The 12211-nt window shown below is 35.0% G+C and overlaps 2 protein-coding genes across 2 annotated transcripts in view; both read left to right on the top strand.

Moving 5' to 3' along the window:
* Window positions 1-150: 150 nt before the first annotated feature.
* Window positions 151-5736, top strand: LOC136035674 (blastula protease 10-like). The gene is made up of 2 exons (XM_065717599.1): window positions 151-228; window positions 4036-5736. The coding sequence occupies exons 1-2, from the start codon at window positions 166-168 to the stop codon at window positions 5590-5592; spliced, it is 1620 nt and encodes a 539-aa protein (XP_065573671.1). The 5' UTR covers window positions 151-165; the 3' UTR covers window positions 5593-5736.
* A 5853-nt stretch (window positions 5737-11589) lies between these two features.
* Window positions 11590-12211, top strand: part of LOC136035681 (uncharacterized) — a 54323-nt gene continuing 53701 nt past the window's right edge. Inside the window, exon 1 of the mRNA XM_065717620.1 lies at window positions 11590-11718. Within this exon, the coding sequence (XP_065573692.1) occupies window positions 11700-11718 (19 nt within the window). The 5' untranslated portion in view covers window positions 11590-11699. The remainder of the gene's footprint in view (window positions 11719-12211) is intronic.

Below are 12211 nucleotides of genomic sequence, written 5' to 3' on the forward strand. Positions count from 1 at the left end.
TAAATAGAATTAGAGAGAATGAAACATGTGTTGCTTAGACATGGGCCCCTGCTGGGGATGACAAAAGAAGTAATTTATACCAGACAAAATAATACGTTTGCTTCTAGTATATATACTTACAAAAAAACAGTTCTAAGTCATACAGTTTTACTCCATAAGTCAAGAATGCTGAAAAAAGTGATATGTCTATATTTCTGCTTAGAATTAGTGAAAGCGCAACATCAAAAGGTAATTAATCCATTTAACGCTCATTTCCACCTTTCCGAGTTTTATATACAATTTTCTGTTATCTCTCAGAGTACAATTGTTAATTCAAAAATTTGTTACTGTCCATCCCGAATTAATTAAATGAGATAACTGATTATTAAAATTACTAAATATTATTATTAAAATTATTAATAATTATTATTAAATTATTAAAAATTATTAATAATTATTATTAAATTATTAATTAAATGAGATAACTGAAAAGAAAATTTCCTCTGCAAACAGAGATTTAAAATAATAGTTAAAACAACAAGACAAGACTGTAAAATACAAATGTTGCACAAAGTTATTTGTCAAGTGAAGTAATTTGCATAGTTGACCGATGCTTTTGAATATAATGCACAAAATCAATCGGCAATTTTTCTAAAACTATTTCATTAGTTTCCATTCTCTATTAGCTCATGGAAACACAATTGTTGCTAACACTTTTTTTCTGGGGTGATAAAAATGAGCCTTGAGTTCTATTATTGGGGGGGAAGGCGTATTTAACAATATATATATTATATTTAAGAGCATAAATATTGCCATTTTCAATAGATCCCATCTTGCAGATTAAAATCCAAGGAACGTAACTGTAAGCATAATTACACATATGTAATACTTTGGGTAAAACAACCAAGGCTGTTACACCCCTGAGTATTGAGCTGATCTCCAGCACAAAACTTGAAAGGGCTCAACAGGGCCTTGGTGTAGCCTTTTAGTATATTAAATTTTAGTTCAATTCAATAAGACAAAAAAAGACAATAAATGAAATTTTTGCACTCATGCTTACACAGAGAGTGAGGAGAGAGTAGTTCCTTGAGATCATCTGCAAAAAATATGCTCTTGTGCTAGTGGTGAACAATATTCAATTTCAAAGTTTTTCAAACCATACAAGTATAATACAGCCTAGGTACATATACAGTCACTCAAGTTCGTTTCAGAAATGGGAGAAATCACAGCACCAAAAATGGACGCGGGAACCGGAGTGAACTACAGGTCTCCTACGTTGCCACCAAATGTAGGACCAGCGTTCACAAAAATTCGCCATTGTGCACACGTTGAGGAGGAGCCACACAAAAATGGTCGACACACGCTGCGTCCCAAAACTCTTCAACAGATAAGATAGGGATTGACATGACCGTATATATACCTAGGCTGTTCTGTATAGCTACAATTAGTGGCAAGCACTTTACAGCAGCAGGTCACTTGAGACTATTATGGATGCGCAAGTTCCAATTCCATTATTCACTGTTTGTTGCTACTTCACTCTTTAATCCTTCTCGTGAAGCCCTATTCCTTTAAATCTTCCTCATAAACCTTCCCCTTGTATCCCTGGCCATGGAGCCTTTGAAGGGGGAACATGAGCATTTTATTCCCGACCTGTATTTCTTGGTGAACAAAAGTCTGGACAAACCCCGAACTCAACATGAGCTAATTATCTTAAAACTGTTTTTTAATTATAGCCCCAAACATTGGGATCGAACAAAATTTTTGTGGAGCCTGCGGTTTCAAATGCAGTCACTCAGCCTAGTACTTAAATATATACATAGTGCCTATGCTCGATTGACAGCTGCCATTACTGTGACTTTCAATGTCCCGGTCTTATTTCTAAAACTAATCCTTATATTCTTCTATACTTTCTTCTTGCTTACAAAAATCCTTCCAAACAAGGGGGCCGGCAGAAATTTTTACAGCGGGGGGGGGGGGCGAATACCAAAATATCAGTGGTGATTGGGTAACGGAATGTATTTTAGGGATTTTTTCTTGGTAGGAATAAGTTTTTTTCTAGATACTCTTAGAAAAAACCTCAAATAAACAAAGTCAAAGAGGTGGTTGCCATTCCAAAATATCTGAAAGGGGAGCATCTGTTTTAGAAAGAGAGTACATTACGTATTTTTTTTCTGAGGAAAGAAGGACATTTGGTAGCTAATTTGTGCTTTCAAAATAAAACTAATAGCAATAGCATTGAATATTGGTTGAAACCGCTCTTGAAAATGTCTTTTAACCTTTTGGAAACATGAGCAGAAAAAGAATTGACAAATGAATTATTTATTTGAGATGGGGCTAATACATGTTCTGACAAATTATTTTAGTGTTGCCAGTGTCAGACTTAAGTGTATTTTATCTCTACTCTCTATAAATTAAAATTCTCAATAACCAACAACAAAGAGACTTATTCCAATGATCAAAATGCTATACATCTTATTTAAAACAATAAATTTTCATTACTGTTTAGCGTTTTGTTGGGGGGATCATAGTTGTGAAAGTGTTTTATACTTGTGAAACGCAAAAAGGAGTGAAAATTTTTAGCTATTTTAAAAGGAGGGAATATTGAAGGATAGAAGTTAAAAAGGAGCACATGGCCTCAAAAAGGAGGACGTCTGATAGCAATGGTCCTTCCTGATACTGTTGATGGAGTTCTTGAAAACCTCAATGTTACTGTTTAATACCCTCAAGTTTTGTACCAACATGTTGCAATGTACTAAACAAGATACTCCTCAGTACCTAGTCAGACTCCTAGACTTTGCCACCTCCCTTCTCTTTCTTTGTTCTTGCCATTCATCTGAAGAGTTCCTAAGACTCAGTGAGCTTTGAGCACAGGAAAATTGCTTATCTGAATCAATCCATTTCACACCGTATCATCTTGAACATGTATACTAAAAATAAGTCGTTAAATAAGTAACCCTGGAAAAGTCAGCATACCTCTAAAATAGTGTAATTTTTCTTGAGTGCAAACCCTGTCAGTATTAAGTTGGCAAATTTTCTTAAAATATGCCTTCATCACGCTAAAACAGGTATAATACATATTTTCAAGGCGAACTTCTAAGCCTTAAAAGTAGGTAACGAGTAGAGATGAGACCTTGGAAATACAAAGCATCATTCATATATCTATCCTAACAGCTTTCAAAGATAACAAAAGCCTCTCTATCTAGAAAGTTCCTGAATGGGGTGCTACTTTAGTCAGTCTGAGTAAAGAGTTCGCTGAAATGTGTCAGGTACAGTATGTGAGGAAGAGTGAGAGCATTATGTAGGTTCGCTAGAATTTACGTCCTAAAATATTAAATCTCATCGTAAACTCGTGAACTCAAAAGTTGTCTGAAAAGGGGTAGCAAGAACCAAAGTGCAAAACCTTTTTGAGACGAGGAGGACTGGCCCATTGTTAGCAACATCCATGAATAACGCTGGCGGTACAAAATGCTAAATAGCTCAATAATGAAACCGTTTTTATTTAAAGTTTTTGAAAAAAATTCTGCGGCTAAAAAGCAAGTATTAAAGATTCGAATAAAGTAAAAAAAAAAAGAGATTGTGAAATAACTTGGAAATGTGAAAGTCTATAATTTGCAATACCTAGGGCAAATAGAACCGTCTTAGAGAAAGTTTTAAAAATAATGCAATATAATTATTGTTTCTTTTGATGCTGGTAAAAAATGAAAATAGATAATTTCACAAGAGACAAATCCACTGAAATATTTCCGCATACTTCATATTATCATATAAGTAACTGACTTTCCAAATCAATATAAATCCACATAACGAGTGACTTTTATGATATTAACTGTAAATAATTCACTTGGAATATCGATTAACATGGTAAGATAAGAGAAAATGCATGAAAAAGATTGAAATAGAAGTGAAACGAGACCATAAATAACGGTTGTTAGGGGACTTCTTTCAATAACCTCTTTAAACTTCTACTTTTCTACTTTCTACTTTCTACTTTTTTAAACTTGCATGTAGTCTCACAAATTAGCCTAAATTTTGTTATGCAACAGAAATTTCTTTTAGATCCCGCGCCTGGAACACATTGAGAACAATGCAACGGATTCTTCTTTATCATCAAGGACTAGACTTGACCTATCCCCAGGAATTTTCCGTCTGAAAAAATTTGAAGGAGATGTGGAAAAATCGGAAGTTGACTTTCTAGTTTTGGATGACAATCCTAGCCCCCAAAGTGAATATAGAAACTTCACCATATTAATGGACAATGATCTGGGCAATTATAGTGGAGAAGAAAATTTTACTTTAATCAGAGAGGTTGACCATGGTACCTACAGTGGAGACGAAAACTTTACTTTATTCAGGGAGGTTGACCATGGTACCTACCGTGGAGACGAAAATTTTACCATAATAATGGACGATATGCTATTTACACAAGAATCGTATAAAAACTGGGTATTTTTGCAACGAGCCTATTTAAAGCATCCTTACAATCAATGGTACAGAGATTCTGCAGGAAACCCTGTCATACCATATATAATTGACTCGAGCGTTTTATCTTCTGATGTGGAATGGGTTCTTAAAGGAATTCAGCAATGGGGAAATACTTGTATCCGCTTCATTGATAATACAAAGTACAACTTAAAATATTATTTAAGGATTCAAAGACCATCCACTGCAGGTCTTTGCAATTCATTCCTTGGAAATATTTACGCCGGGGGCTCTGGGCAGCCTCTAAACCTTGGACAGGGGTGTTACGATCCTAATGTTATTGCACACGAAATTGGTCACGCTATAGGCTTAAGCCATGAACATAATCGAGTAGATAGGGATAAACACCTAAAAGTTTTTAAGGGCAATATTGCCAGTGGGTATGAAGGAAATTTTGGAATCAACCCGTGGTATTTTACCACGCTTGAAACCCCCTATTGCTATGCATCAGTGATGCATTATCATTGGAACGCTTTTGGCACTGATTACAAATCGCCTACTGTTCTCCCAATAGACCCTACAAAACAAATAATTCTTTCTAGAAACAATCCAGTATCTCACTATGATTCTCTTCTTGTAAACCGCGCGTTCCAGTGCTCTTCAATCTGGTCCAGACGATGTTCAGATCCCCCATCATGTACTAACCACGGATATCTTGACAAAAAGTGCAGATGTGTCTGCCCGCTCGGGACAAAGGGTAAATCATGTGAGACTGTCACTGCGCCTTTCCTTCCTCACTATGATTTAACTGAGTATACATTTTACAAATGCGGGGGGAATATCACAGAAGCAATTAGTGGCATCACTGTGCCTGAGTTTAAGGCATCTTGGCCTGCTAGAACCGCTCAGGCTGACTGTTTTTGGTGGATTCAAAAGCCAGTTTCAGCTAAAGTAGCAAAGGTTAGATTCACTGCATTTGATATGTTCAAAAAGTACAAGGATGGTTCCTGCTTCTATGAATGGCTAGAGGTGAGGACGGACAGTCTTTATTTAGCAGATGATTCAAGAAAGTGTGCGAACGATTATCGACCAGAATCTGTAATAAAAAGCACCGGAGACATTGTTCTTTGGTTCCATTCTCGTGTTTATAGAGGGGGAAATACTGGTTTTAAGTTTGACGTATCCTTCCAGTAATAGGAAAATCCCAACGGATTTGGTAATTTATGGGGAAATTGGGGTTCGATTTCTTTTTTACTTTCTTGTTGTCTCTAATGTATATTTTTTTCTTGCGTTTTGTGACCCTTGCTGTTTAAATAATAAATCAAATACTTGAGTGTATATTTTTTTAAACACGAACATTCTTAGGTAAACAATTTTCAGTTGAACTATGAAATATTTAGTGTTAGATTTACTTGTAAACTATTCCCATCAGTGATGGGCTAACAGAAGATGAAAAAAAGACAGTTTTAATGCCTTGTCAAACAGTTCGTGGTAGCGAACTGCAAGTAAGAAGCGACCTGGCTCAATAGTAACCAAAACTCCGACAAACAAAATTTTGATACCAATAGTTACATCAAAAGAATCGAATTTTTATGTTGAATTTAAGTATATAAGGTTATCAAGTTTAGTGTTACGCTTCAAAAATTACGAGCCTGAGAAAATTTACGTCATTTTCAAAAAAAGAGGGTTACACCCGCTAAAAGTCATAGAATCTTAGTGAAAGTCACACCATCAGATTCAGCGTATCAGAGAACTCTACTACATAGATTTCATGCTCCTATCTGCAAAAATGTGGAATTTTGTATTTTTTGCCAAAAGAAAGATCACGGATGCGTATTCAATTTTTTTTTTTTTTTTTTTTTTTTTTTTCAGGAGTGATTTCATCGACCTGGTGGTCCTACAATGTCACAAGAGGGCTCATTCACGCGGAAATTAAAAGTTCTTGTGCCCTTTTTAAGTGACCAAAGGAGGGTAACTAGACCCCTCCCACCCTTGTTTTTCCACAAATTCACTGGATCAAATTTTCGAGATGGCCATTTTGCTCAGCATTGTAAAAAAAATCTAACAACTTTGTCTTTGAAGACGATTTAATTCCAGACAGTCCCCAGGGGAAGGGCTGCAGGTTATGAACTTTGCCCATTGTTCACATATAGTATTGGTTATTAGGAAGTATACAGACATTTTCAGGGGTTTTATGGGTGGGTTGGTCCCCCACCACCACATAGGAGTTCTAAGTGGCACTGCAAAGTGGCGCTTGCTCATATACACAACAACGCAAAATTCTAAGACTATATAAAGTCAAATTCTCTTAAGTGCTCTAGTCTTATTTAAGGGGATTTCTATTCATTGTAGATTTGAATCTATTATCCATTTTAATTTTTATTTAGTTTAGGATTCATTTATAGTAGTATTGCTTATATTTATGTCTGATGCGATTTTTATTTGAATTTTGAAATTCATAGAATATTGTTTGCAAATCGTTTCATAAATGACCACACTGACTGCGTAGACATTAACTTTAAATGCCATTATGAACATTATTAGCGGCCAAAGAAGACGTTTTTTTATAGGGTAGGTTGATCAGAAATATTGAAAAATTATTGGATCAATTAATGATTTTTTTTTTTTTTTAATTTCGGAGATATATTTTTTTGTTTGATTTTCTTTTTTTTATTGAAAAATTTCGTTTGGTCCTCCAAATATGAAAATCAGCTCAATTTTGTTTAATGGCTTGTTTTGTTTCCTTAAGCTTCTAGCTTCTTTATATTTTATTTAGCTTTAATGCTTTTTCTCCTTTCTTGCTTTTTTTCTATTTGCTATATGGCTTTTTCTTAGTTTGATAAACAGATTATTTTGTTGAAATTTATTTTATAAGCCTATTTTTTTTTTCCAAAGACTGAGTGCAGGATTATAGCATCGCTTAATTTGTAATCAAGTAAGACAGACTTTAACGTCAAAGTGCAAAATCATTATATCCTACATCAGCGCCATCTATTTTTTATGTGATTACTACTCTACTGTACTACTACTCTACTGTATTATTACCCTACTCTACTGTGATCACTACTTATCTGAATACTCTACTGATTGACTTATATGTCTAGACTAGAAATCTATACTTATCTATCTAGACTTATATAACTCACCTGAATGACGCATGAGCCACACTATAGTCACTCCTATGGATAAAATCAAATTACACATGACGCAAGTTCAGCACCAATCAATCAGCCCGTGCGTTATTTGGTGAGTTGAGCAATGACCGCCTTTGAACCATAATATTCATGATTAGTGGAGTGAATATATAAGGCACAATTTTTTTAAATTTGGAAATATGGTAGCACAGAATAGTCATTTTCTGGTCTTTATGTTAAGTTTGGAAAAATGTGTAAAGCCCTAACGTTAGTAGACAATATTCGGTAAAAACAAGCTGAAACTAATAGCGATCCTTATAACTAATATTAATAGCATTATTATTATTATAATAATAATATTATAATAATAAGATTAACATAAACTAACATTAATAACCAATTCCTTGCCATTTCATTTTTTATCTGCCTGAGTATGACGTTGACGTTAAGATAAAAGAAAGAATACGCATCGTTTAAAAACTTACTTAGTTTAAAGTGCTACTTAAAAATGCAAAAACATTAAGACCCAACAGAGAGCAGAGCTCGTAAGGTTGGGTGTGTAAATTATAGGACATACACAAGACAAGACATTTATTGACCAAATTACATAATAAATAATTGTTTAAACTTGGCGATAGGGACCAGGGCTCGATGTGTCGGTCATAAAATAAAAGTGAGAAAATGCCAAAATAACAAAAAGAAAGGAAAGAAAAAAACGTACAAGGTAGGAGATAACAGAGGAGGCCACCCCAGCGCGAGAACATCGCAACCAAAAATCATACTAAAATTTATTATTCATCAATCCCAACATCCAGACAAAGTACTATTTTTGAAATTTGTTTTTTCAAAGAAAATTGGCTCTTGAAACTTGGGGACATTTCTACTAAATCAAGTTTATTTGCAATATAAGGTTATGTAAACATTGACCTTCTATTATCAACAGTTGTAACAATGGTATGGCTTTTGCATAACACTAGCTATCTTGGATATAATGTGCCAAATGTAGCACACTTATCTAGTCAAAAGTTAGCTGAAATAATTAGTAAGTATAACAATATCCATCGCCAAATGCTATTAGAGGGTAAGACATTAGCCAATAATAGCAAAATAAACGGTGAACCAAACAAAGCAATCTTCTCCAGCCCCCCCCCCCTTGAATCATTCAGAATGTCTGAATACAAAATCTGATTTTAAAGTAAATGCGCTTGAATAAGTCTTTCCATTATTGGGAAATACTTTTTCTTCTATTTCTACTGCCCTTGTCTTAGAGCATTCATCCTTGAAGTATTGGGAAAAATGTAAAGTCTGGGCGTCAAGAATGGAGGGTTGAAGGGTGGGCAACGTCTTTTATATAGTTGATAATTTCTGTTTACTTTAAGTTTTAACGTCACTGTTAACGTTTATTTGAAAAAAACCTGTTTTTATCATTTAAATTCTCTTTGGTTGAGTACTATATCCATAGTTACCCTAAACATAAAGTTGGCTACTACCTCGTCAAACCCCTAACAATGAGGTCTGACTTTTTCTTAACGATGCTGCGAGATAAAAGGCTCATGTAGAGTATCTATTTTCAAAATTTCATGGATATTTCATAAATGAATTATTATTTCCGCAGCTAGAAGGGAGGTTTTCACCCCCTTAGCAAGTATAGTGTAATTTTGTTTTCTGTTGCTGAAATAAAGGGTCACAGATTTCAATTTTTGTTCGAATGACCCCGTTTTTGATAATCCCCGATTCAAAGTTAGATTTAATCAAACGAATAATTAATTGCACTTATCGTTAAGATTTGCTCCTGCTGACAAAATAGTGGCCCGTAACCCCACTATTTTACAGGGTCATTTTTTTTTTATTCGTGTAATAGGGATCAAACGCAAATCAATGAAAGATGATCAGTCTGTTAGAGTAAATAACAAAAAATGACGTAATTTTGATAGCATTATCACCCAAATCAGTCAATAAAAACGAATAGGCAGTCGATGAAATCCATTACACCCCCCCAGCCCCCCAAAAAAATTTGGTAAGTGTGCTTCTGAAAGTAGATAAAAATTGAAAAGTTCAATCTTAGTGGACCAAAAATGGCTTTAATAGATTCGATTTCTGGTCTTGTAAACTAACTACCCACCCGACTATATTGGACAAAGCCATACAAAAAGACAGATGTGCGGTTTTCGACCTGAGTGTAAAAAAGAAAAGTAAGTATACCAATTACCATTGAAATTTAGGGTGTAGTATCAATTTGTTTTTAGCAGCGTCAATTGGAGAGAAAGGAGGGGGGATCTCCCTCTAAATCTCCTTGCTACTTCTACTACTAATAACTCACTGCAGCACCAAGCCACCTAAGGCCAACACAGCTACGCACACTCCTCCTCCATCCTGATTTATTCAAGGCCTCCCTCATTACACCTTCCCAGGAAGTTCTTCCCTTAAATCTTTATTTGTGAAATCCTCTCACCCCAAACGAGGACGACCTGCTTTCCATGTAGCCCCAGTTGGTTGGCCAAAATGGATAATCTTTGGCAATCTGTCCTCATTCATCCACAGAACGTGGCCTAGCCATCTCAACTTTTCTTTGATATTTTCATTGAAAGATATTTTTTTTCGATCTTTAATTGAAAAAAAAAAAAGAAAATTGACCCCTAGATCTAAATAGATATATTTTACTTTTCTTCCCCGCATTTGTCTATGTCAATTTTAATACCGTTGATTCGAAAGTACCATTGAGAAGCCTTTGATGTATCTTAATAGCTTGAATATATTGAGTTACAGAAAGATAGACACGATTAGCTAGTTATTATATTAAATTATGAACGTTGTGTGGTCAGGAGCAGCAATGGTGCCAAATTTGGAGGGCGGCAGTTTTTTTTTCAAAATCTAGAGGGGGAATTTTTACCATTTTTTAATTATTTTAGTTAATCTTAACCAGCCCCACCTTGTCCGATTGACGCCACCGGTACCGAGGAAAAGGGAATCTGAATAAAAATTAATTCACTGAACGAAAATATGGTTAATATGGTCGGCAGCCCGATCTAGGTCAAAAACAAGGTATTAAAACACATATTTTTACCATAAAGTGGACATTTCTCATTTCTACAACAGACAGTTGACTTCTTCATTGTTGAAATAATCCAGGGAACCATTGTCTAGTTCCAAATGCAATGATCTTATTTTTACAATCATTTTCTACCGTTTCTTATGTAATTGCAATGTTATTAATTTTTTCAATTTATCGTTTTTACTTTTAGTAGAAACTATTGAGTATTATATTTCTTTAAGTGTAATTTAAATAGCTCGTGTCCACCCAAAAATTAAGTTTCGTGGTATTTTGGAGGATTTCTCAAAATCTGAAGAAACCGATACTTGGTGTGACAATTGAATAGGACAAAAGCATAGGGGAGGGGTTGGGGCGTATCCGGGATTATTTTCAGCACGAGAGGGGAAGGGTACAAAAACTTAAAAAGTGCATGAAAAATTTACATATGTACTTTTTTTATGTTTTGTGCGAGCCGGACAAACATTTGGAAGGAACAAACACCCTAACCCCTCTGGATACGACTTTGGAGAGGGGAAGTGCATTGTTCAAACAGGAAGTGGCAATTTTATTCCGATTTTGTCAATGAAAATACCCGACAAAAGGCACTGTTTAATGAAAATATCGTAAACGAGGGGAGGGGTGTAAAAGAGTATGTATCAAAATCTAACGGGGACAAATCCCCTCCTCCCTAATTGGCAACAGTGCTTCCTCCAAAATAAAGCTTGACCCAAAGTGACGTCAATTGGGGGTTGAAAGGGGCGAAATACCTCCCAAGATTCTTGTCCCCATGCCTAAATTTTGAAAACTACTTTTTCGGGTATTCCCATTGAAAAATACCTTCTTTGGATTCGCAATGAAAATACAACAATTTTTCATCTCCAAACGTTGAGATATACACCCCCTCCCCAAATTTTCTTGAATTGGTAACGCTAGTTATCCTTTCTCAATTCAGTTCCGGTAATAATTTTTGTCTCGTCAGTTTTAAAAAGAACAAGTTTCTTTAAAATACTGGCATTGATTCAAATCTCTGTCTATATCAAAGAGACGTACCACAAGAAAACACTCCGTGGAAAGTCGTCAGATTACAAATACCGAGCCTGACTAAACGTAGGCTAAACTCCAAAAGGATTGTTACTATGCACGTGGAAAAGACAGGTATTCTTAACACGCATGTTTTCTTTGGTTTCTAGTCCGTTGTTCTATTGGTTTTATTTATTTTTTTTCGGTAAATATATCACAGTTCATATTATTGACTTACCAATAAAGTGAACATAACACTCGATGTCTTTTTTTATACTCTTCACAAATATAATAATCGCATCTATTACAAATTCAAATTTAAGCATTTTTGAGCATAAAAAAAAAGGCATCGAGTGATACGTTCTCTTTATTGGTAAGTCAAAAATATGAACTATAATATATTAACTTTTTTTCTAGTTGTCTACTATAGCCGGTAAATTTGCGGTATATGACAAAATTATGTATCAAAAATTGATTTTCAACACCCAATGTCCCATCCAGTGCTCTCTCCAAACGTAATCATCTTTGCCTTCACAATTGCGTTCCAATCCCCCTAATGGGCAAGATTTGACCTTAGGCACGCCGTTGTATACAATTCATAATTGCAATTAAAAACAATAGCTTACTG

This window comes from Artemia franciscana, chromosome 2 (assembly GCF_032884065.1).
Source record: "Artemia franciscana chromosome 2, ASM3288406v1, whole genome shotgun sequence".
NCBI lineage: Eukaryota > Metazoa > Arthropoda > Branchiopoda > Anostraca > Artemiidae > Artemia > Artemia franciscana.

Coding starts and splice junctions, on each gene's coding strand:
- LOC136035674 (XM_065717599.1), top strand. CDS start 166: ATGCTGAAAAAAGTGATATGTCTATATTTCTGCTTAGAATTAGTGAAA. Junction 229..4,035: donor TGAAAGCGCAACATCAAAAG/GTAATTAATCCA, acceptor AATTTCTTTTAG/ATCCCGCGCCTGGAACACAT.